At 40.1% G+C, this 24,635-nt stretch overlaps 1 protein-coding gene across 7 annotated transcripts in view; it reads left to right on the top strand.

The window, feature by feature from the left end:
* The window catches only part of NRG1 (neuregulin 1), a 505,915-nt gene that overhangs the window by 463,103 nt on the left and 18,177 nt on the right, over positions 1–24,635 (top strand). For 4 of the 7 annotated variants that reach the window (XM_083718891.1, XM_083718889.1, XM_083718892.1 and 1 more), the window contains 2 exons: positions 13,921–14,047; positions 20,741–20,799. In XM_083718891.1, the coding sequence (XP_083575017.1) occupies positions 13,921–14,047; positions 20,741–20,799 (186 nt within the window). Of the gene's footprint in view, positions 1–3,949; positions 4,291–13,920; positions 14,048–20,163; positions 20,232–20,740; positions 20,800–24,635 lie in introns of those variants that run through there. The other 3 variants (XM_083718894.1, XM_083718895.1, XM_083718893.1) reach the window with 3 other exon arrangements.

The following is a 24,635-nucleotide window of genomic DNA, read 5'->3' as shown; positions in this document are numbered from 1 at the left end:
AAACAAAATCTTTCCAGTAGCACCTTAGAGACCAACTAAGTTTGTTATTGGTATGAGCTTTCGTGTGGATGCACACTTCTTCAGATACCACATGCACATGAAAGCTCATACCAATAACAAACTTAGTTGGTCTCTAAGATGCTACTGGAAGGATTTTAAAAAATTTTGTTTCGACTACGGCAGACCAACACGGCTACCTACCTGTAACTGTATATACAGTGGTGCCCCGCAAGATGAACGCCTCGCAAGACGGAAAACCCGCTAGACGAAAGGGTTTTCCGTTTTGGAGGCGCTTCGCAAAACGAATTTCCCTATGGGCTTGCTTTGCAAGACGAAAATGCGAGTTCCTGCGGGTTTTTTCCCCTTCCCTCCCCCTTTTTCTAAGCAGCTAAGCCGCTTATCAGCTGATCCGCTAAGCTGATAAACCGCTAAAAGCCGCTAAAAGCCGCTAAACCGCTAATAGCGCTAATCCTCTAAGCTGTCAATGGGCTTGCTTCGCAAGACGAAAAAACCGCTATACGAAGAGCCTCACGGAACGGATTAATTTCATCTTGCGAGGCACCACTGTATTGTTTTTTCTTGTCATCCTGTTAACTCCCTCTGCTCAGAGAAGTCATACTCCCTTTATTAGCTGCAGTATTTCCATTCCTCTTGTTCCTATCTTTATCGTAGCCAAAGGACAAAAAAGACCCAACACACAAAAAGCTGTGTACCTGCTAATCTGTTTGTAGCACAAAAATGTGGTTTTTCTCACACTGAAGTAATTCATGCTCTGCTTCAACTGCTTTCAATATAGATTAATTCTAGATCCTACCATCCATATGGGTAGGTTTGGTTACCTTATAGGCATTAGAAAATCATCCCCTTGATTAGATTAGATCCACACTTCTTCCTACTCCCTAAATATGCCCCAGGGGAATGAAGAAGGGAGTAATGATTGTGATCTTGGTATACACTCACCCGCAACATTATTGGGCAGGTGTGGATATACTCTCCCTTATTGCCAGATCTGCCTACATCTGTTTTCAAATGGACAGGGAATCAATCTGCAATGAGCTTTTATTTTTGGAATGAAACTAGTTTCTCAAAAAGTACTTTCAGGAGCAAATAATATGCAATAGATCTAGACAGTGTGTGGGCTGCATACAAAAAAAAAAAACCAAGTACTTCAGTCATGTGTAAAAAGCCTTAGATTTTAATACTTCAGGGCAAAGCTTGTAAAAGAAATATTCTCAGGGTAGCCAATGATTGACCAGTACAGATTTAAATAGATTATTTAAATGAATTCTTGTTCATTTTGTTTACTGTGAGTAATAAGGGAGGGAGGGATATAGATTTATTATTGCAGCATCATTACATTAGGAAAGCTACAGCGAGGGAACTTTTTAGCATTTCATTATAAATCTTATTTCTGACAACCTAAATGCATTCTATAAATATTAAATAACAGAAATGTATCAATTTAGTCTCTGTGTGAGATATCTATGGAATCATTTCTGTCGATGAAATAAGATAACCACACAAAGAGACTAGAGGAGAGCCAAGAATTCACTGTTTGTTAAATGTAACTCTTCTGCTACAAGAATCTGTAGCTTTTTTGTACATTTCAAAGCACCACACACAACAGGGGAGGTTAATCCATTATGGAGAATGCAGTGCTTCTCCACTAGGTCAGGCAGCCCCAGACTGTCCACTGATAGCCTCCTTATTACTATAGCTAGAGGGTGTCACTGATTGTTAACGATGTATGTTCACTATTCTGTGATCTCCAGTCTAGAGTATTCTGCCTGCAGTTAAAAGCTTGGGGGTAATAGTAAGCAGGAGAAAGGAAGTAGCTTTAAAACCTGAAATATTCTATTTGATGAATAGCTGCAGTGTGTCAGTGACATTTCACTGTAAATGTTCCTTATGTGGCTGAAAGGAAAATCCCAATCATGCTATTCTGCAACTGTGATGAGATTTGGAGGCAGATGGTTGAGATGAAAAGGGTGCATTTTTTTCAAAAGAGGGAAATCGTCCATCTTCTTGAGTTTGCAATGTGCAGCATGCCCATGCAGAAAATCTGATTTCACTGTTTAAATGATTAGTAGCTCACAAAGAGCTGCCGAGTGATTCTCAGATTAGGAACTGCATTGTCAAGGGTTTTTTTAGTTTTCCTAGGAAGAATCTCTTTCTGACTCCAGTAATTCCTCCCTTTGGGTGATAGGGTAGAAATTATTTCCTTTTTTTTAAGGGATGCAGGTGGCTTTGTGGGTTAAACCACTGAGCCTAGGACTTGCCAATCAGAAGGTTGGCAGTTCGAATCCCCGTGATGGGGGGAGCTCCCGTTGCTCGGTCCCTGCTCCTGCCAACCTAGCAATTCGAAAGGACGTCAAAGTGCAAGTAGATAAATAGGTACCGCTCTGGTGGGAAGGTAAACGGCGTTTCTGTGCGCTGCTCTGGCTCACCAGAAGCGGCTTAGTCATGCTGGCCACATGACCCGGAAGCTGTACGCCGGGTCCCTCGGCCAATAAAGCGAGATGAACGCCGCAACCCCAGAGTCGGTCAAGACTGAACCAAATGGTCAGGGGTCCCTTTACCTTATATTTCCTTTTTAGATGATTATTTTTAAGATTGAACTAGACCATGGGTAGGCAAATTAAGGCCCGGGGGCTGGATTCGGCCCAATTGCCTTCTAAATCCGGCCCGCGGACGGTCCGGGAATCAGCATGTTTTTACATGAGTAGAATCTGTCCTTTTATTTAAAATGCACCTCTGGGTTATTTGTGGGGCCTGCCTGGTGTTTTTACACGAGTAGAGTGTGTGCTTTTATTTAAAATGAAGCTCTGGGTTATTTTGAGGGCATAGGAATTCGTTCATTTCCCCTCCAAAAAGTAGTCCAGCCGCCCTTTTGGTTTAAGAACGGACTTCTAGAACGGATTAAGTTGATAAACCAAGGTACCACTGTATTTATCTTCTTACGGAGAGATAAATGTATGCTTATCATCCTTCCAATTTTCTTTTCCCCTCCTATGGTACTGCCACCCATCACATACAACATATAAAAAACTATTATTATATCACACTGTTGTTCTCTTTGAAGATGTAAATTGTGATTTTAGGTACAGTTGACCATCAAATAATTTTAGTAATAGAATAATTTCTATATTCATTTCTTAGAACATGATACAAAATCTGCAGGTGATTGGTTTTGTTTTTTAACCCAAGTGAAATGATCCATGTCCAGCTTTTCCTTTGAAAATGTTTTTCAGCTTTTCCTTTGAAAATGTTTGAACAGGGGGGAGGGAAAGGGTTAAAAATATAGACCAATAAGAAAGCAGAGGCGGAGACTACCTGATTATAAAAGGGCTTACCCCAAGGTTTGAGTTAGTTGGTTGGTTTTAGTGAGTTGGTTGGTTGGGAAATGCAGTTGGAGAAGCAGTTGGCAGGCAGTTGGAAATAGAGAGACAGGGCAGTGGGTTCTTGAGTGAGGGGAGGTAGAAGAGATAGAGAGAGGAAAATAAGACTAAGAAAGTAAAGGGTAACAACGTTTGGAATGCCGTTAAAGTTTGTTTGTGTCTGAAATAAGCTACACTCTTCTTTGTTAACTTGAGAACCTGACTGAGACTGAAGTGATTTTACCGGGGAGGACCTGGTTGGTGGCAGCGGATTAGTGGTGTACGGGTCAATAGTCCGTGAGACGACCGGGGGCTCCGTACGAACGCCACAGTCACTAATATAAGCTGCACCTTAACTTTTCACAATTGGAATTTGGGCAAAAGGGAGGCTTACATTCAGGCCAATATGTAGTACTAAGAGTCTTCTTTCAGTATTGCAGTTCTGTTGAAATGGAAGTATGAAAATCTTTCTAGACCCCATTGTCATGGTCAGACCATTTCCTGGTGAGACTTAGGCTTGCAGCTGCTTCTGCTCTTCCTGGGTAGTTAAAATGGTTTGTCTCTGAAGGTTGATGGAATCTGATAGATTCTTTAGGGTCTTTGGGGAGTTTCCAGCTAGCATGGCAGGCACTCTATCAAAGCCCTAGTTACTCTGTAGAATATAGAAATGATTCCAGTTGTTTCACAATTACTTGCAAGTGCCCCCACACACAGTGCACAGAGTCTTGCTCCTAATTTACTAGAGAGCTGGGGGCATTGAAGCAGATAAGGAAATGGCTTGAATCCAAGTGGCAGAAAATATGATGCTGGCAGAAACACAAGTAAGAGCAAATTGCAATCATGCCTACTTTGTGCCACTGATGGCAGAAAATCAATATTTAGCCTCACCATGGCACCTTCAGGAGATTGTCAGGTGGGTCTTTTCTCAGTGATTCAGGACCTACTTGGTCTTGTTTTAGTTTGTTTTTATACTGATTTTTTTAAAAATTGTTGCTTCTATCTTCTTGTAAACTGACTGGAGAACCGTCTGGTTGAAGCTTGGTATGTACAGTGGTACCTCAGGTTAAGAACTTAATTTGTTCTGGAGGTCCGTTCTTAACCTGAAACTATTCTTAACCTGAAGCACCACTTTAGCTAATGGGGCCTCCCACTGCTGCTGCACCACCAGAGCATGATTTCTGTTCTCATACTGAAGCAAAGTTCTTAACCCGAGGTAATATTTCTGGGTTAGCGGAGTCTGGTAACCTGAAGCATCTGTAACCTAAGGTCCCACTGTACATGCATAGGATAGATAAGACTGTCTTGCGGTGCCAGCTCATGGATGCTTAAAAATGGAACAGAAGCATTTCAGCAGCAATGCAGTATCACAAATCAGGGCCTTAAGCTGGCATGACAATGACGTAACCATGCTATTATAGGAACATAAGCCGGCAGAAATTATAAAGATCAGGATGTTAGTGTAAGTGAGAGTGAGAAGCATTGATTTCATTGTTGTTTAGTGTGTGCTTTTTAATCTTTATTGTCTTAGCATATGCAGCTGCCACCATATCTGGCATTCATTTTTTTCCACAGAGCTTACTTATTTATGTTGTGCATAAGGATAGTCTGGTTTTCCTTATATTGGGATATATTTAATAATAATAATAATAATAATAATAATAATAATAATAATAACAACAACAACAACAACAACAACAACAACAACAATAATAATAATAATAATAATAATAATAATAACAAATTATTTGTATCCTGCCCTCCCCAGCCAAAGCCGGGCTCAGAGCAGCTAACAACAGATAAAATTGCACAGTGTACCTAAAATCACACAGTCAATTAATTAAAATACATTCTAGAATCAATTCAGAATCAAAGTAGTGGCAACCATCGGGTTAGAGTTCTATGAAGATTACAGAAGGAGAAAGCGGATCAGACTGTGTCTTGGCCAAAGGCCTGGTGGAACAGCTCCGTCTTGCAGGCCCTGCGGAAAGATATCAAGTCCCGCAGGGCCCTAGTCTCTTGTGACAGAGCGTTCCACTAGAAAAAGCCCTGGCTCTGGTCAAGGTCAGTCTAACCTCCCTGTGGCCTGGGATCTCCAAGATGTTTTTATTTGAAGACTGTAAAGTCCTCCATGGGACATACCAGGAGAGGCGGTCCCGTAGGTATGAGGGTCCTAGGCCTTATAGGGCTTTAAAGGTTTAAAACCAGCACCTTAAACCTGATCCTGTACTCCACCGGCAGCCAGTGCAACTGGTATAGCACCGGGTGAATGTGATCCTGCTTTTCTGCTTATAGGCTCTTTAAACGTTTTAACCACCTACAACCACAGTTGTAATAGTCTACTAAGCATGTTGGATTGCGTTCAGCCGGGCTCACTGCCCTCCAAAGACCCTGATTATACTCTTAATGAAGCTAGTGAATACCATTTATTTTAGTGAAAATAAAAACAAAATCCAGATGTTAGGGAAAGCTTTACGGTTGCCTTTTTATCATGACGATGCTATTTCTGTTTTCATATGTAAAATATTTACTGATAAAATTGTATATTTTATTTATTTTGGATGTTCAGCTGCCCTTAGGGGTATTTAAGTTATGAGGACATACATTTTTTAGAATAATAATATTAATAATAAATGCATTATTTTAGTCTTTGACTGCAGTGCCCCACTGAGTTCAGTGAGAGGTCACCATGCATCAAGATGAGGGGTAAACTAGGTTTAAAATGTAAGCCAAGAAATAACTAAAATTTATTGAATGGTTATATGCCTCAGATTACATTCGAGATTTCAGAATTGCTTCTTCCACACTAACTTCAGAGTAACATTAAGAATGAAGGCCTGAATCTGTTTCCCTCTTTCTTTTTATACCATGTTGATTAGATTGTAAGCCCACTGGAAGGAATAGTAATAGTAAAATTGTGGTACAGGTGTGGGTGCTATCCAGTAAAGTGAAGCACCACTTTTTCCATTTTCCTCGCTGCTCACATTTGGTGGAGGTGAATGCATGCCCAAACAAACTGTGTCTTTGGTACCTAATAATAATAATAATAGTAGTAGTAATAATAATAATTTATTTATACCCTGCCCATCTGGCTGGGTTTCCCCAGCTACTCTGGGCGGCTTCAAACAAAAGATTAAAAACACATTAAAACACCAGTCATTAAAAACTTCTCTAAACAGGACTGCCTTCAGGTGTCTTCTAAACGTCAAATAGCTGTTTATTTCTTTGACATCTGATAGGAGGGTGTCCCAAAGGGCTGGTGCCACTACCAAGAAGGCCCTCTGCCTGGTTCCCTATAACTTCACTTCTCACAGTGAGGGAACTGCCAGAAGGCCCTCGGCACTGGACCTCAGTGTCCGGGTTGAACGATAGGGGTGGAGACGCTTCTTCAGGTATACTGGGTCAAGGCCGTTTAGGGTTTTCAAGGTCAGCACCAAAACTTGGAATTGTGCCCGGAAGATTACTGGGAGCCAATTTGGTCTTTCAAGACCGGTGTTACGTGGTCTCAGTGGCCTCTCCCAGTCACCAGTCTAGCTACTGCATTCTGGATTAATTGTAGTTTCAAGGTCACCTTCAAAGGTAGACCCACTTAGAGCATGTTGCAGTAGTCGAAGAGAGAGATAACTAGAGCATGCACCACTCTGGCGAGACAGTCTGCGGGCAGGTAGGGTCTCAGCCTGCATACCAGATGGAGCTGGTAGACAGCTGCCCTGGACACAGAATTGACCTGCGCCTCTATGGACAGCTGTGAGTCCAAAATGACTCCCAGGCTGCGCACCTGGTCCTTCAGGGGCACAGTTGCCCCATTCAGGACCAGGAAGTACCCCCTGTCCCCGCAAAACAGTACTTCTGTCTTGTTAGGATTCAACCTCAAACATTGCTCAACTTCCTTTCAAAACAGCCTCTGCTCCATTATCTGCTCCCTCTCATCTCAAAAGTCAACACAACCCAAATGTTTCTGGTCGTGCTGCCTGCACCATAAATTACCGGTAACCTAGCCGGCCTCTTCTGCAAGCTTAGATGCTTTGCAGAGCCAGCACTGCTGCCAACTGGGTCAGTCTCAAGTCTATCAGTGAGAAGGCAATCTGGCACACTAAACCAAAGTGTTTGTCTTTTGTATTTCCTTTTCTTTTTTCAGCTTGAACTCTGAAAGGAAATCAGTCCTGACTTTTGAGTCATGTACTGCAATAAGACACATGAAATTGTTTCAACAAGTTTACATACCCTTGCTTTTTCCTGAAGTGTCTATCTTCCAGCCCCAGTGGTTTCCTGTTTTCCTTAGGAGTTGAATGGAATCTTTAAAGAGAGACGTCTAGTGTTCATATTCTAAAACTGTATTGTAAAGCTGTGGAAATATTATCCCAGTTCAATAATCGGTTTCTTTAGGAATAAGAAATATGGGTTGATCTTTTTCCTTTTTTTAAAAAAATTAAAGATTTTCTTTTTTTACAAAAGTGTTTGCAATGTCTCTCTCATATTTCCCCCCCCCCCCCATGGAACATTTTTACAAATCAGTTTCATTTGTTGAGACACTGGGTTGATCTTTTTCCAAAGGTAAACATGGCAGAACAGCAGGTGTGAATTTTACTTTTGTAGATTAGTTTCTACATTCACACCCCTCCCATCTAGGCATCCAAGCAGCATGAGCACAGAAAGCACACATTACACACTTGCAAAAATACTCAAGAAGGATATGAAGTAGGGGTGTGTGGTCCAGGGAGAATCTCAAGGTCCAGTTAGAAGGAAGTGGAGGGCTGCAGCTGGCTGTTGGCTCTGAGGTTCCCCACATCTGTCCTAGATAACCAAGACTAATAGTTAATGGCATAAGCTATACTTCGTACCCATGCAGAGCTCCTTAACCAAGCTGAAATAATGTGCCATTATCTCTGTGTTAGAAACATCTATGGTGGTTGAGGAGCCCTTTACAGTGGGGTTACTGTTTTCATGCTAAGGAATTAACAGGTGACTCCCACCCATCTAACTTGTTACTTGCTTCAAAATGGTTTCTTAGTGTTTTTCCCCGTTTTCTAGAAAATTGGCAGTTCCCAAGGTTATATATATATATATATATATATATTTGCTTTCGTAGATTTTCACGGGTACAGGAATGCAGGTTTTGGTGTCCTCGGGTGTCTTCCCGTGTAAAAGTTGGGGTGTCTAGGCGACGTTTCGACGAGGTCTCACTCGTCATCTTCAGGCTGGTGCTTTCGGCTTCTTGTTACTGGAACAGAGCGGGATCTCAATGTTTGAGTTCCTATAAATACTGTAGAGGGGGTGTGGTGTCTAGCCTCCAATGTTCTGGGCAGAGAGGAAGTTCCCAGGCTAGTGTGCCTTTTCTTATATATCGCTTCTTGAAAGAATCAAAGTAATGAAGGCCAATCCATTGCATGTTGGTTTCTCCAGAAAGCCGATTCTGTCGCACAATGGTTTACTCTGCGATTTAGGAAGCTGTTAAATGAGAGACGTTGGGGAGAAAGGAAGCATATGGAAATACGGTGTCACGATTTCTCATTATGTTATTCTCCTCCTCTTACTGCTTCCTTGCATCTCTGCCTGCACCTCTTGAAGTGGAGTGAGTTACAGCAAGGCGTCTGCTGACAGCAATGACAGCAGTACTTATTCACAGAAATGTGTGATCGAGTGAGCTCTTTCTTCTTCCAGTCATCTCTTTTTTTGCCAAAAGAGACACCCTTGTCTACTTACAATTCAGCAAAGGAGTCTTGTTCATGACCCATAAGTTCTGAGACTGGCACATTTTCTCTTCACTGAGCAATGACATCGTACCTTGTGGGTCTGATCGTGTATCCACTTGAAATTACACCTGACATCAGCAGAAACTCTATTAAAATACGCACAAGTCTATCTTGTACTTGAGTTTCACACAGATCTAAAGGTAGCCTAGGGAACATGGGGCTTTTAAAAAAAGATTAAGGCTGTATAAAAGATACTCAAAAGATACTTGTAAGCTTTAGCGGTGCAGTGCGGTTTGTTTTGGGGGTTTTTTTAAGAGAAAGAATATAGAATGTATTTCCCTAAGTTAAGGCACAAAAAGGTCAACAATGCTTCAGGTAAGCAAAACTTTACCTTGGTTTTTTTTTTTTGCAGAGAATGTATTATGATGAATTATTAAATTGGTTTTATTCGGAAAGTTGTTAGGTGCTCTGTTAGAGGCAGAGGTGAAGAAATATTTAGAAGAATAGATGAATTATTATTCTCTGACATGAGAGCTCTTTTTATTTCCTTTCGGTAAAGTACAAATCCTTCTGGGATTTTCTGGCTGCTTTAAAACATTATACTTTGAAAATCTAAAAAGAGAGAGAAAGAGCTGAGTAAAAGTAAAATTGTTGCTTGTGACATTTCATTGTGCGACACTTGAGACAACTAGTTAGTAATTCTGTATTTCTAAATATTTAGAACTTAAGTTTTCTTCTTTTGGAGTGAATATGACTGCTTTGCATAGATTCATGGAAAATAATAGCCTAGACTATCGATCTAAAGTCAAGATCAGTGCTATTTACTCAATTCCTGTTTGGAGTGAAATTATTTGTTCTAATTTAGAAGGATTTTTTTATCACTTTGTCTCAGTATTGTTTCATTGATACTGTTTTAGGGTTGTTAGCCGTTGAAGTCAGACTAATGTGGTCAAAGGAATCAGCATTAAGGGGGTATTAGAAAAAAAAAAGAATTGCATAGAGGTGATGCATTGATGTTACATAGAAGGATTTCTGCTTTATTAGCCATGTTAGAAAGTATTGAACTTTGTAATGTATCAGAGTTGGTGCAGATTAATTTAGGTGCATGTAGCACAAGTCTGTGAAGGATTTAAGTCTGAAGACAACAAGGCAGCCACTTAGCAGAGGTTTACACTATAAACTTGCATAGATTTTGTACCACTTTAACAAACACGGCTTCTCCCAAATATCGTGGGAATTGTACTTTGGTGGGGATGCTGAAAATTCTCTGGTGGAGGCCCTTGGCTTGCATCACAGTTCCCAGGATTCCCTAAAGAGGGGGGATGACTGTTAAACCAGCTTTGTCTGCAGTCTAGATTTGTCCACGAGTTTGTATCAGCTAAGAGCTAATTGTTACTCTGAAACTCCCAGGGTGATCAGTTCTGATCTCACAGCTGCTGGAAGAAAAAGTGCAAAGCAAGAAGGCCGCAGCAATTATAGATAGCTTTAGGCATGACTCCTCTACAACCATCCTTGTAATTCAATTTAAAGCATTCCATTAGCCTTTGTGGCAGTAATAAGCTTTGTCTGCAGGAGCTCAAGCAGACAATATTGCTTTTCTTTTTCAAATTAATGCATTCACTTTCTGAACTGCAGGGCGTCTCCAGAGTAATAGTCTGCTTTCAGGAGGAAACATTTTAGAGGGTTAAAGTGGGAGGAGTGGGAAATGGAATTCACATGTGATTCTAGGTAGGCATATGCAATAAATATTTTGAAATGCTCAAACTTCTTAACACATCCTGTGGATTATTAAACCGATGTCTAAGTAAAAGGAGAAAGAAGATTATATTAGGAGAGATTACTTTCCAACCTGGAGTTACTTAACAACATCTCTTCCACATATTGAAGATAAGATGCGGAGTTCCTTAGAGGACATTGAGTCAGGGAAGACCTCCTGGAGCCTCTCCCTCCTAAGGGCTTAACCATATGCTTGCTGAGCGATTCTGCAGAACTACGCAGAAGCAAGGCCAGCCCCCAGATTGCTAAACCTTGGAAATCAGTAGTCCAGTGATCTGAAGAATTGGAATTGGGAAGAGCAACTAGCAGTTCACATATGAGAGAGAGACAAGAGAGCTGAGATTGTGAATAACGGCTCTCCTACTACCTCTTATTTTTCTCTTGTGTGGTGGGTGCCATCTAGACATTATCCTAGCCATGTGGGAGCCACCTATCTATGAATAATTCCTGCTGCTTTCCTGGGAAGAAGAAGAAGAAGAAGACTTTGGATTTGATATCCCGCCTTTCACTCCCTTTAAGGAGTCTCAAAGCGGCTAACATTCTCCTTTCCCTTCCTCCCCCACAACAAACACTCTGTGAGGTGAGTGGGGCTGAGAGACTTCAAAGAAGTGTGACTAGCCCAAGGTCACCCAGCAGCTGCATGTGGAGGAGCGGAGACGCGAACCCGGTTCCCCAGATTATGAGACTACCGCTCTTAGCCACTACACCACACTGGCTCTCCACTGAAGACATTTCAGTGTCCCAGCCACATGGAACGAGTCAGATCACCCAAGTCTTTTGCATGGGATTGACACATAAACTTGCATTCCCTAAGCTACATGGAATTTCCTCATTGTTGAACAAGCACCAGTGTTGAGATCATACATGTGTGAGCGCTTTGAAGGGCAGTTATAAAATTAATGGTTATAGCATTGGTGGTATTATTAGCTTCCTTCCCAGGTGACCCTCTTATAGCATTATAAAAATTATTAGAGGCCTCAAGCAAAATATTCAGCTATACATTAGTTTCAACCATCTTCACTTCTGTTTCTTCCTTTTCCTTCACCAGCCTTTTCTGCCTGCTTTGCCCCTCTATAAAATTGCCTCATACAATGGCAGCAAAGCTATTCCTATTTACTCAGAAGTGCATATGTTCAGTGGAGCATACTTCCAAGGCAGTGTGCATAGGATTGCAGACTCAACTAAATTCTTCATTGGAGTGCTGGCGATGTATTTTCCACACTGTAGTGTCTGACAATAGCAAAATAATTGCAATGAGCATATTTGCAAGATTACCAACATAATTCTGTATTTGGTTATTTCCTTACAAATGGTGAAATGTATGTGAGGCCAAGAGGTTGCCAGGCTATTAATGTCCTGTTCTGGTTCCTCATGAGAACCAATGGAGCAAGGCAGCACCAAGGAGAGCTCCTAGTGAACAATTTGCCCCCAGAAGAGTTGGAAATGAACCGATGCCTGTTTCAAAACTAGGGTATCTTGAAGCGCCAACCTGTCAACCTGAAAATGGACAGTTCTCCCATATTCAAGGCCTTTTTGCCTGCAGGGCTGAACTGGTGAGGTGGTGAGGCACTTGAACCAAGGGGAAGAGGACTGTGAGCCTCCTCATTCTGGTTCTGTGTGCCAGGGAGCTGTGACATCAGATTCAGTTGGTTCCTGAAAGTGTCCTTTCATACTGCATCACAGTGTGGTACGCTGGTTTTACATCAACTGATAGCAAGAGCCTACAGAGGGTGGTGAATACAGCACAAGATATTATGGGCTGTCCCGTGAATCCGCTGGATGAAATAGCGGAAGAACGTTTTCTCAGGAGAGTGAGGAAAATTATCAGAGATGATTCACAACCTCAGGCAGAAGATATAGAAGCATGATTAGTCGCAACAACAGGGTAAAGAACAGCTTCTATCCATGGGCTGTTAGGCTGCTGAATGAAAAGATAACAACAGGCAACTGACTTTCGGGTTTGGTGGGTGGGTGTCAGTAAACGAGGGGAATTAAGACTAAGACAGCTGAGTGGGCGGTGCTCGTGTAATCTCACTGTATACAAGTTGTACAAGTGACAATAAAGTATTTGAATATTCCTGCTTGGCAGTCTATAGTTCAGTGGATCACCAGCAAGTTCTCAGGCTGGTTCCATAGCCAGTGACACCATAGTCTCCAGTTTAATGCCCTGGTCACTGCTACATCCAAGATCAGGACAGTGTTATGGGTTTTTGCTGTTGTTTTGCAAAGAAAGGAGGCCTGCAAGATACCATGGGCTCATCTATACTCATTGTTTATAATATTTAAAATGTGCTATTAAAATGTGACACCAGAAGGCACTGTAGAGCAGTGAGCCTTTGGCAATGAAAATGCATTGAGCGTTTTATAACATTATTTTTAATGACGTTTTACAGATCATTGTAGACTCAGCCCATGTGTAATAGAACTCTACTTTATGGCTTTACATTGTATATACACTTGCAAATTTGTACAGTGGCTTTGTTACATGCAAAGCATAGTTTACCAATTATTTTAATTTCACTGTTAATTATAGCTGAACTATAGTATGATATAGTTCATCTTTTCTTTAAACATTCCCAGCTGGAATGCTTTCCTTTGGGGCTCTTAAAACCAATGCAGTGCACCATTGGGTGTGTTTTGAGTGCCTGAGCTGCCCCACTCTCCTCAAGAGAGTGAGATGGGCATTCATTTAAACACACAGGTGATGACTGACTGCAACTTCTCTCCCAATCATTTTCGCCTTCTGCAGAACTCATGGAGGTGAACTTAGCTGGGAGAAAGATCCGATCACACCACTTCCTCTTTCTTTGTGACTGGTGCAGTTCTATGTTTAAACACAGAGGGCTAGGTGACACGATTGCAACGTGTACAGCGGGTGTAAGTGAGGATGTAAAGATCATAGGAGTACCAAAAATATTCTGGACAGGCTCATAGTTGTTTTTCTTTGTAATCAAGAAGCTGAATGTTTGTTGCAGTAATATTACTGCAAACACTAAAATGCAAATGCTGTCATTCTAGTTTGACACTGTTCTATAAAATGTGCAACAATATTAACATCCCCCCTGTGTTTATTCTAGCCACATCTACATCTACCACTGGGACAAGTCATCTCACAAAGTGTGGTGTGAATAAGAAAGACTTCTGTGTAAATGGAGGCGAGTGCTTCATGGTCAAAGATCTCCCAAATCCACGATATTTGTGCAGGTAAAAAAACCAAAAACTTTTCTTTAGTAGAGTTGTAGCATCTATTGGCAAACACTTTTTTGTGTTACCTGGTAAATTGTTTAACAATGAATAATTTACTTCACAAATGAACAGCAGAGTTACTGCATTTATTTAACCTCCAAAACATATTGTATTATGGTCTGGTTCCCAGAGTCACCTCAACAATTTACTAATATTAACCTTAGATCTATTGTTAGATCCAGGGTTGGTTTGGCAACAATCATGTGCATTACTGGGAGTGATGTATGTAAGTGTGACACTTACATAAAAGGTTTTAAATGCAATTGTTACTGAAATGAAGCAATGTTTAATAAATCAGGAGGTGTAAAATACAAGTTCTGTTTTGCTTCCATTTTAAACTACCTATCCAGTACACTGTCAGCAGGAACACCTTCCAATCTTTAAGAAATACATGCTCTTTTTAGTTTTATGGCCATCCATATTAGCATTTAATGACGGAGCTGACCGAAAACGGTTTAACTGATAATGAATTCTTATCAGACATACCTGTCCTGTAATAAACACAATTAAAGTTCATCCCAAAACCAACATAAACAATACTTAGAAGAAAATTAAAATGTATCTAATCATATTCCTTAAAAGATGGCCTTTAAAAAATGGAAGTCTGCAAGCAAAGTATTATCTCATTAGCTGAAATCAATATATGAAATTCACATCCGCTGCTCCTTCCTACCCCTTGGCCACATCGTCCCCTTAATGTTACCAGGTCACAGCGCTGCAGTGATATTGGCAGATTTCCTAGTCAAATTATAGATTTCTCTTCAGAAAGGGGAGGATTTGGATTAGCATTAAATGTAAAGATATCTGTGAATCTGAGAGTGAAAACCCTGCCAAATGCATCTGATTAAAGATATGAGGACTGAGGAACAAAACTGATACTGCTATGTCAGTGTATTATGTCCAGCCAACCAGAAGATGTGGATGATCCTTTCCTAAAACAGGTTACAAAACTTTCACAGAGAAGAGTCATAGTATTACTGGGGTATTTCAACCACCCTGACATCTGATATCAGTCAAGTTCTGCTAAGAATGAACTATCCAATAGAGTCTTGCCTTGCCTTGCTGACAACTTCGTATTTCAGAAAGTAGAAAGAGTAACAAGGGAGTCTGCAATCCTGGATGAACAGGGGAGAACTGGTTGATGATTTGAGAGCAGGGGAAACTCTGAGGGAAAGTGACCGTGTCATCTTTGAATTCATAAGGGGAAGGGAGGTGAAAAATGAGCATAGGTGGACATCTTCCATGGACTTTGGGAAAGCCAAATGGCTCAGAGAAAAGCTGGGCAGGGTTTCATGACTAGAAATACTTGAATGAGGAAATAGTTCAAAGGGGATGAGAGATTCTGAAAAGTAAATTGTGGAAGGCACTATCACAAACTGTTCCATTGAGAAGGAAAAATGGAAGAGAGTTAAAGAAGCCTGTGATTCCACACAGGGAGCTCTTCAACAAGAGACTTAAAGGGGGCACGTGTGGAAGATAGCAAGAGGAACAGATCGCCAAATATGAGTGCACTGAAGTAGGCTGAAGGTCTAAATATGGTGTCAGGAATACTAAAGCTTAGAATTAGCTAAGGCTTGCAGGGGATGGGGGAAAAAACCAGCAACCAACTCGCTTATGTTTGGAGCAAGAAAAAGAATATGGAAGGACTGCAGCTTGAGGAAGATGACCTGAGAGATGGCAGAACTACTTGAATGTCTATTTTGCCTCAGTCATTTCCTGCAGTGGGAATTCTACCTAGGAAAAGTAGAACAAATGATAAAAGGAGAAACTTACAGCCTAGAATCGCGAAGGAGGTGGTTAGAGAACAGCTAGACACTGGGAATTAGTTTAGGTCTCCAAGACAAGATGAATTATGTCCAGTGCTTTTTTTCTTTAAAAAAATGTTTAGGGATACTCTCATTTTGACTCAAGAAAATAACCATTTTATAGTTCAAATTGGGGAAAATAAATACAGTAAATGGACAAAAGTACAAAGAACTTGCATTACCTCATATTACACAGCTGATAGCTCACAGTTACTTCCACATTGGCATGAGGTTGTGTGCACTAACATCTTCCTACTCATATTGAAATACTGTCCCTCAATGAGGCCAAACTTTCATCGTTAAAACACCACACATCCACATTCCACACTCCTTCACACATTAAACACTCACTTCCAAACTCATGTTTCTTTGAGAACACTGTCCAACCATTTCATCCTCTGTCATCCCCTTCTCCTTGTGCCCTTAATCTTTCCCAACCTCAGGGTCTTTTCTCTTTTTGTGAGGTAAGCAAAGTATTGGAGCCTCAGCTTCAGGATCTGTCCTTCCAGTGAGCACTCAGGGCTGATTTCCTTAAGAATGGATAGGTTTGATTTTCTTGCAGTCCATGGGACTCTCAAGAGTCTCCTCCAGCACTATAATTCAAAAGCATCGATTATTCAGCGATCAGCCTTCTTTATGGTCCAGCTCTCACTTCCATTCATCACTACTGGGAAAACCATAGCTTTAACCATTTTTCTAATCAATAGCTATCACCATTTTCATGGCCACTTTTGGTTGCCGCAGAGACAGACCTATAGCATACCAGGGGAACCAGCTGAGTAATATGTGACATGGAAAAGTTAACCAAATGTTGCACAACCCCCTTGGCATGAATGGGAAATTGACATTTGATTTTAATTGCTTTCTATTTCTTCCTTTATGTATTACTTCTGTATATGCTACATATATACTTATGTCAATAAATTGGCAAGTGCTAAATAATAAAAGAACTGTACAAATTACAAAATATGGGGCCCTTGCCATATGGAAAAACCTCTGTGCTGTTGTTAAACTTGAACTTGTCTCTGAAGTTTCTATGGATGTATATTTTATATCTAAAGCCATTTTTGTCCACTTTTTGCATCTGGTAAAGTAGTAATCATGTCACAATAAACATTATACTGTAAAATTAGCCTGTTGCAGCAAAAATAACCAAGAGTCCAGTTATGCACCTTTATGGTGCATATGAGGAACTGAATTCCAGCCTATGAACGCTAGCAACGCAACAATTATGTTAGTGTTTGGTGCACCACTCAGAATATTTTATTCGTTTCATGCTGCAAGTTGCTTCATGCACTTTGCAAAATATGACACATGTTCTATAAACAAGAAGCCTACTAATTTGATGGTACCATATGAAATTTTGTCTGTGTGCCGCAACAGATTTAGATAGCTTTTCTTTTTTTATCATTTATTTATAGAACGTAATTAAAAGGAAAGGTCAAAATACCTTATTTACATGTTGAAAACTGTATTTGGAAGTTAGTGATTTTTCACTAATTGTGTGGGAAGCTTTCAATCTCATGCTTTCCAGAGTTCAATTAGTGTCAGTTATTAGTGTTTAGGGGTACTCTTATTTTCCTACCCATATTGAAATACTGCCCCTCAATGAGGCCAAACTTAGATTCACAAAATGTTTAGGGGTATGCGTACCCCTCAGAAAAAAAAGCACTGGATAAGAACATAAGAAAAGCTTTCTGGATCAGGCCTGAGGCTCTCTAGAAGGGGGCTCTTTCATAGTTTGAATCCAGACATCCATTGGACTTTTTCTGTACTTGTTCCAAAGCATTATTTCTGCCTTGGGGTCAACGTAGTACTGAATGGAAATCCAACCAAACACTGGCTAGTGCTTATCTTTTAGTCTGCCCCATGGCAGTAATAGCAACAACAACAAAAGAAGCAACACCATTGCATCTGATTTAGAAGTTTAAGGGTGACCGTGCTTAACACATGCCCATTCTGGTTACTTAAAGGTTCCAGAGGCAGTTTCTACATGTAACCCCCTGGGAGATGTTATCTGTAGGTTTGGAGTATGGTGTCATCAGTATGTAGATGATAACCACCTCTGCCTTCCTTCTCTATTAAGATTCTGAAGAGGCAGTGAAAACCCATAACCAGTGTCTGGAGGCTGTGATAGGCTTAATGTGAGCTAACAAGCTGAGATTTAATCCAAACATGACAGAGGTGCTCCTAAGTATGTCTCCTGTTCTGGAAAGTGGGGTGCTTCCTCTGAAGAATAAGGTGCACAGTATGGGTGTTCTCCTGGACCTGGTTTTGCTCCATGATGCTCAGGTGGTAGCCATGGCCAGGAGTAATTTTGCACAGCCTTGGCTTATGCGCCAACTGCGCCACTGCCTGAAGGGCAGGTCTGGCCACTGTTGCACATGTTTTGCTCACCTCTGAGTTTGATTATTACAACACATACTACTTGGAGGTTTCCTCTGAAGAGTGTATCTAGCAACTACAACTGGTGCAGAATGCTTTGGGCAGAAGTGGTGGTGAGGGCATGTTACTTGTGCTACGCTGGCTCCCGGCTTGCTTCTGAGCCCAATTCCAAATGCTGTGTTTGGCTTTGAAAGTCCTAAACAGCTAAGGTGCAGGTATCTGAAGGAATGCTTGCTTGCACTGATGTGAGACTGCCTGTCTGTTGTGGTCATTTGAAGGGTCCTTACTTCAAATAGCGTCTTGCCTTTGTCTGAGGCGAGTGTGCGAACCAAAGTCTTATCCACATTGGAACCCAGGCTTTGAAACTTCCTCCTTCTGGAGTTGCATTTGGAACCTTAGACAATATTTTTCATTGGGCTTCACCTCTCCCCCACCAAGCCCTGATGTTCCTAAGGTATTATTATTGTTTGTCTTGACATAATCTGACAGCAAATTTATATTTTATATATTTCATTTTGTAATTTAAGTTCTTGTGCACCACTATGAGTGGCCTTTCAACTAAAATGTGGCATTAAAATAAACCTTAACTTACTTTACTTTTTTTTAATGAACTAAAATGAATTGACAGATTTATTTATTTTTGTCATTGTTTATCATTTACATTGCAATGTCAAGATTATGAATTTGTTGTTGGAAATGAATGCAAAGAGAAAATGTGATCTAATAGGTTAACTAATCAGCAAGTGATGAGATGGTCCATTGTGAATATACAGTGGTACCTCGGATTACATACACTTCAGGTTACAGACTCCGCTAACCCAGAAATAGTACCTCGGGTTAAGAACTTTGCTTCAGGATGAGAACAGAAATCATGCTCTGGCGGTGCGGCGGCAGTGGGAGGCCCCATTAGCTAAAGTGGTACTTCAGGTTAAGAACAGTTTCAGGTTAAGAACGGACCTCCGGAACGAATTAAGTACTTAACCCGAGGTACCACTGTATGGTGCTTTATTCATGATGTAGATTTTTTTGTAATAAAAGTATCTATAATAAATAAAAAAATTGTCCAATAGCACCTTAGAGACCAACTAAGTTTGTTCTGGGTACAGTGGTACTTAATTCATTCCAGGGGTCCGTTCTTAACCTGAAACGGTTCTTAACCTGAGGTGTGCTTTCGCTAATGGGGCCTCCTGTTGCCGCTGCACCGCTGGCGCACGATTTCCATTCTTATCCTGGGGCAAAGTTCTTAAAAAAATAATTAATAATTTCAACATACAAACTATCGAAACCTATCATATTCATTAATTTTCCCCACCCCCCTCAAACCCTCCCCCCCAAGACTTCCCTCAGCTCCTCTCTCTGATTTCTGAGCACATGTTATTCTCTGCAAGTTATCAAATTGTACATATCCTTACGTTAACTATCTATCATGTTATCCTGGGGCAAAGTTCTTAACGTGGAACAACCACTTCCTGGTTAGCAGAGTCTGTAACCCGAAGTGTCTGTAATCTGAGGTACCACTGTATAAGCTTTCATGTGCATGCACACTTCTTCAGAAGTGTGCATGCACACTTTTTCTTCTTTGTTCGTGCATGCACACAAAAGCTTATACCCAGAACAAACTTAGCTGGTCTCTAAGGTGCTACTGGACAATTTTTTAATTTATTTGTTTATTTCGACTTCTTCAGACCAACGCAGCTACCTACCTGAATATAGAGTATCTATAAAACAGACTTGGATATTTTGTCTTTTTCCATTATTATTTTTTCCCTCCCAGAGGTCTTTGCAAGGAGTTTTCATGTTCCATAGGAAACAGAGTAGCATTCTCTCTGTTTTTCTGGGTTTTGCTGTTTCTTTTCAATCGCTGATCACATTTTTGCCCTTTAGGTGCCTACATGGATACACTGGGAAAAGATGTGCTGAAGTTCTGCCCATGAGAAGCCAGTACCCAGAAAGTATGTTGTGAAATAATGTGAAATCTGCTTTCTCCTCCAACTGCAGCAGTCAAAATCAGTGTCACTTGGTGTTTTCATCCTTCAGTTTGAACTGGGCTCTGTTTCTTCTGCCTTGGGCTGTACATTGTCATATGTACATTATAAATCAGTGCAATGTTTTTTCAATGCATTTTTTTCCCATTATTAAAACTGCAAGCTATCCTATATGTGTCCTGAAACTTTGACCTAAAAGGAAAGCTTGCTGGTGTGTACTGATCTCATTTTGCCGTAAAACAAAAGTGATGTTTACATTTGGAGTGTTGTACTCTCGTGTTGTATTTCTCTAAAGTTCACCTCAATTCACTTCACTTTTGAGCTTTGATGGCAGTGATAAACAGAATCGGTTGCTGGAGATGAACACACCAAGTCCAAGCCACACACACACTAAAGAAGCTTCTCTCTTAGCGTGTATTCACCTCTTCTCTTTTTCTCTGTTTTCTCTACCTTTTTGTTTTTGTTTTTACTCTCAGGTGCCCAAATGAATTTACTGGTGATCGCTGTCAAAACTACGTAATGGCAAGCTTCTACAGTACGTCCACTTCCTTTCTGTCTCTGCTTGAATAGGAGCATGCTCAGTTGGTGCTGCTTTTCTTATCGCTTCATCTTTCCTCAGATTTTTTTATCTGTTAACTAAACGGATTACACAAACTCTGGTGTAGGTTGCCTCTGCCTTGTTTGCATGGAAAAGTGACGGCACAAGGAATTTCAAGAATTCAACTAAGATTTGAGTTGGCAAAATTAGGCAAATTGTAAAGGCACCTCTCTAGTTTTAACAGTTGAACTCAGCCGCTGCAATATGAAGTAAGCCCAAATAATAAATAAAATGTAGCGCTGCGCTAATGGAGTACACCCATATGCCTAAATCCAACACAGAGCTAGGCAAACTTAAGCCCACCAAAACCAGGGACCTTGAGCAAATTAGATTTCAACCATAGTAGTTATCCAAACAATAACCATGTAGCAAGCACGTTTTGAAAGGTGAATTTAGGTGGTCCGATTTTATCAGCCATGACCATGTGAAAAAGCATGTAAGGTGAGATATATAAAGGAGGCTTTCACTGGTGGTATCAATAAATATTTTATATCACACTAGTCTTTATTTTCAAAGGGTGTTTAGTTGCAAATAATGTATTTTTAAAAATATGAAAATATGAAGAGCTCTGTGGTGTCCCTCAAAATCTCACTAAGCATTTAAAGTACCTCCTTAGATGCCAGACAATTTTTTATCCTAATGAGGATAAAAACAAATAAAAACACCCTCATAAAAAGCTGAGACTGAGAAAACCCCTTGAATGTCAATAGAAAAATAATTTCATATGTTCTTACAAATACTGTATCCACTCATGGAATGAGTGTCCTGTGTTTGTGCTAAGTTGTACAGTTTTTTCCCCCTAAAACTAACTAGAAAAGATGGAACCAATCAATATACTGTATGCTAGTTCAGTTTAATTTCCATTAGTGTGCAGCCTGCACTGGACATACAGTTCCATCTTCCTCATCTATGAACAAAAAATGTATATGAATAATCTACAGTAACCCTCCTAAGCCTTACCTCTCCCATATTTCAAGTTTTCTGTTGGGAATGGAGGGAGTTAGATTCCACACTGGCCAGATGTTTATCTTAAGTACTAAAAAGCTCATTTGTATAGACTCTATGTCACAGTGCTTTAAAAGTTTTCTTGACAATCGTATTCCCCAAATAATATGAAACTATTTTCTAATTTATTTTCTATTGCTCTTCTTTTTTTTAAAAAAAGGTATTTTTGATGGTCGAGAATATGTGAAGACATAATATTAAAATGGAGTTAGATTGCCTAGTTAGATTAAAAGATTGAATATTTTATGCATTTGCTGCATTTTATGCATTAGCCATTAAAATACAGTATTTTTCACTCTATAAGACACACCAGACCACAGGATGCACCTAGTTTTTAGAGAAAGAAAACAAGAAAAAAGCAGCAATCCCTCTTGCTGTTCTGGCTTCTGGGATAGCTGCACAGCCTGCATTCACTCCATAAGACGCACACACATTTCCCCTTACTTTTTAGGAGGGAAAAAATGAGTCTTATAGAGCAAAAAATACGGTAATTGATTTTGACTTGTGTCGCTTTCCTAAAATATAGACCTAAATAGTTCTACTTATGTCTTCCCATAGACCATTACATCTTTTGAATTCCAGATTACCGTTACTGTGGACAACAATGAACAATGCCCACTCACTTGCACCACAGAAATCCTCTTGCCAAACAGAACCCCTGATTTGTCTTCTCTTTACCCTACTCCCATCACCTGCATATCCCTCAAAATATTCTCCAGAGATCCTCAGTCCTCCAGAGCAATTTATTAATTTGTTAAATTGCTTTACTGCCATTCATCTGAAAATCACAGGGGCGGTTCACAACATAAAAATACAAAACGAGAACACAAAATACATAATAATAAAAGAACCAATAATCCCTCTTCCCCAAACACATTTTAAAAGGCTATCGACTGTTAATCAGCCAAAGGCCTGGATACAGAGAAAGGTTTTTGCCTGGTGCCTAAAGATATGTAATGAAGGCTCCAGGTCAGCCTCTTTGGGGGAGGAGACAAAAGAGAACCCTTGTTGCATGAGGGGGTCACTTGCTCATGCGACATGGGATTCCACCCTTTATATTTACATAGAATGCATGCACCACACAAGTTTCTGGATATTGCTTTGTAATACAAACATACACTTCCTTTTTGTATGTTACAGTGATTCTCATAGTGAAATCCTCCCACTATAAAACACATGGTGGTCAACATTGACCCATTTTGAGGGATATACAGTACCACGTTTTGGATTTGTGTGCCTAAGATGCTCTGCTATGAAATGTCTTAAGATATTTTCAAAGCCGCACCTACTCATACTTCTTAGCTCCCTCAACTTCTGAGGAGCTTGAACAATCAGAGAACCATAGAATATTAGAGCTGGAAGAGACCCCAACCCCCTGCAATGCAGAAATCTCAACTAAAGCATAATTAAGAAACAAATTTACAACAAGAACTAAAAAGTGCACTATATTACTATAAACTGCAAAGGGCAGAGCCCAGAGTAAGTATTAACTGAGCATACAGCCAATCCATATTCTCTATATTTTTGTTCAACCTAATGTAGTTCAGATATGGATATTAAATGGAGATGGATGCCATTACTGTGCTAGATGCTCTGTCTTCAACTGGATTGAAAATATATGAATAGCAATTTTTATTTTGTTGGCATAGAGAATCCCATCATCAGTGTTAACCAGGCATGAATCCAAAACCCTTGGCTAGAGAGCCAGCAAAACTATGAACATGTTGATCATTATTTGGTTTAAATTTACATAATTTTGGAACATGAAACAGGGCTTGTTTCAAAAAAAGGCAGCACTTTGTTGCAAGTGTCTTAAATATTGCATTTGACATTCGAAGTTAAGACTTTATTATGTTAAATATGAACGTACATAGATGGTATTATACCAGTCTTTCCTAGTTTTAATCATAGCTGGAATATTATCATTTTCATTTATTATAATTATCCTTATTATCACAATCAATATGATTGAAAGCTGTTGGACAGTGAGCCATCACCACATGGGCACAGCTGACCTCAGCAACAGATAGTTGCATGTGTGCTGCCAGAAAAGTGCAAAAAAATGCTCAGTTGAATCTACATTCAACTCTCGCATGCATTGGCTGCCGTACCCTCGTGGTGATGGATTTTGTTAACTGTATTTAAAGTTATATTTTGTTGCTAATATATCACAAATGATGAAATACTAAGAGAACAATAGCAGAGTAAATTAGAATACATATATAACAAAGCACGGCTGTCTGGGTTATTTTTTAAAAAATCAGGGGAATGTTACTATGAATATCAAATAACAATTGGAGTGATACACATATTATTCTGGAGTCAGAATGAGCGATGCATGTTTCCCTTGCATGCTTTTTGGCCAAGGTTTACGTGCCAGAATATATTTTCTTTAAGTACCGATCTCCTGTTGAATTATTTCAAATAGAAGCTGTCTGAAATGAGTTACTTTCACTGGAATTAATTTCCATTCGGACTGCCCACCTTGCCTACAAACTAGTGTAAATGCAGTAACATATACGCATGAGCATGTCACTAATTCTATTGACGACTCAACCAAGCTTCTATGCAACTAATATATATTGTTAGTAGTGTTCATGTAGGCATGTAATACTGGCTCTGTAGGGGAAAATCTCTGAATTCAGATTCGTTTAACCCTTAAAATGTTACTGATTGCTGGGAGGGCAAATTCTCCCACCGCCGCCCCCCCTTACCATGTATTATTTTTTACCTTAGGTTTCTAAAACAGAGTAAATAAATGTTGATCT

Source organism: Podarcis gaigeae (assembly GCF_964106915.1).
Source record: "Podarcis gaigeae genome assembly, chromosome: 17".
NCBI classification, from domain to species: Eukaryota; Metazoa; Chordata; class Lepidosauria; order Squamata; family Lacertidae; genus Podarcis; species Podarcis gaigeae.
The sequence above is the reverse complement of the archived record's forward strand: the minus strand, read 5'-3'. Positions and strand labels throughout refer to the sequence as shown.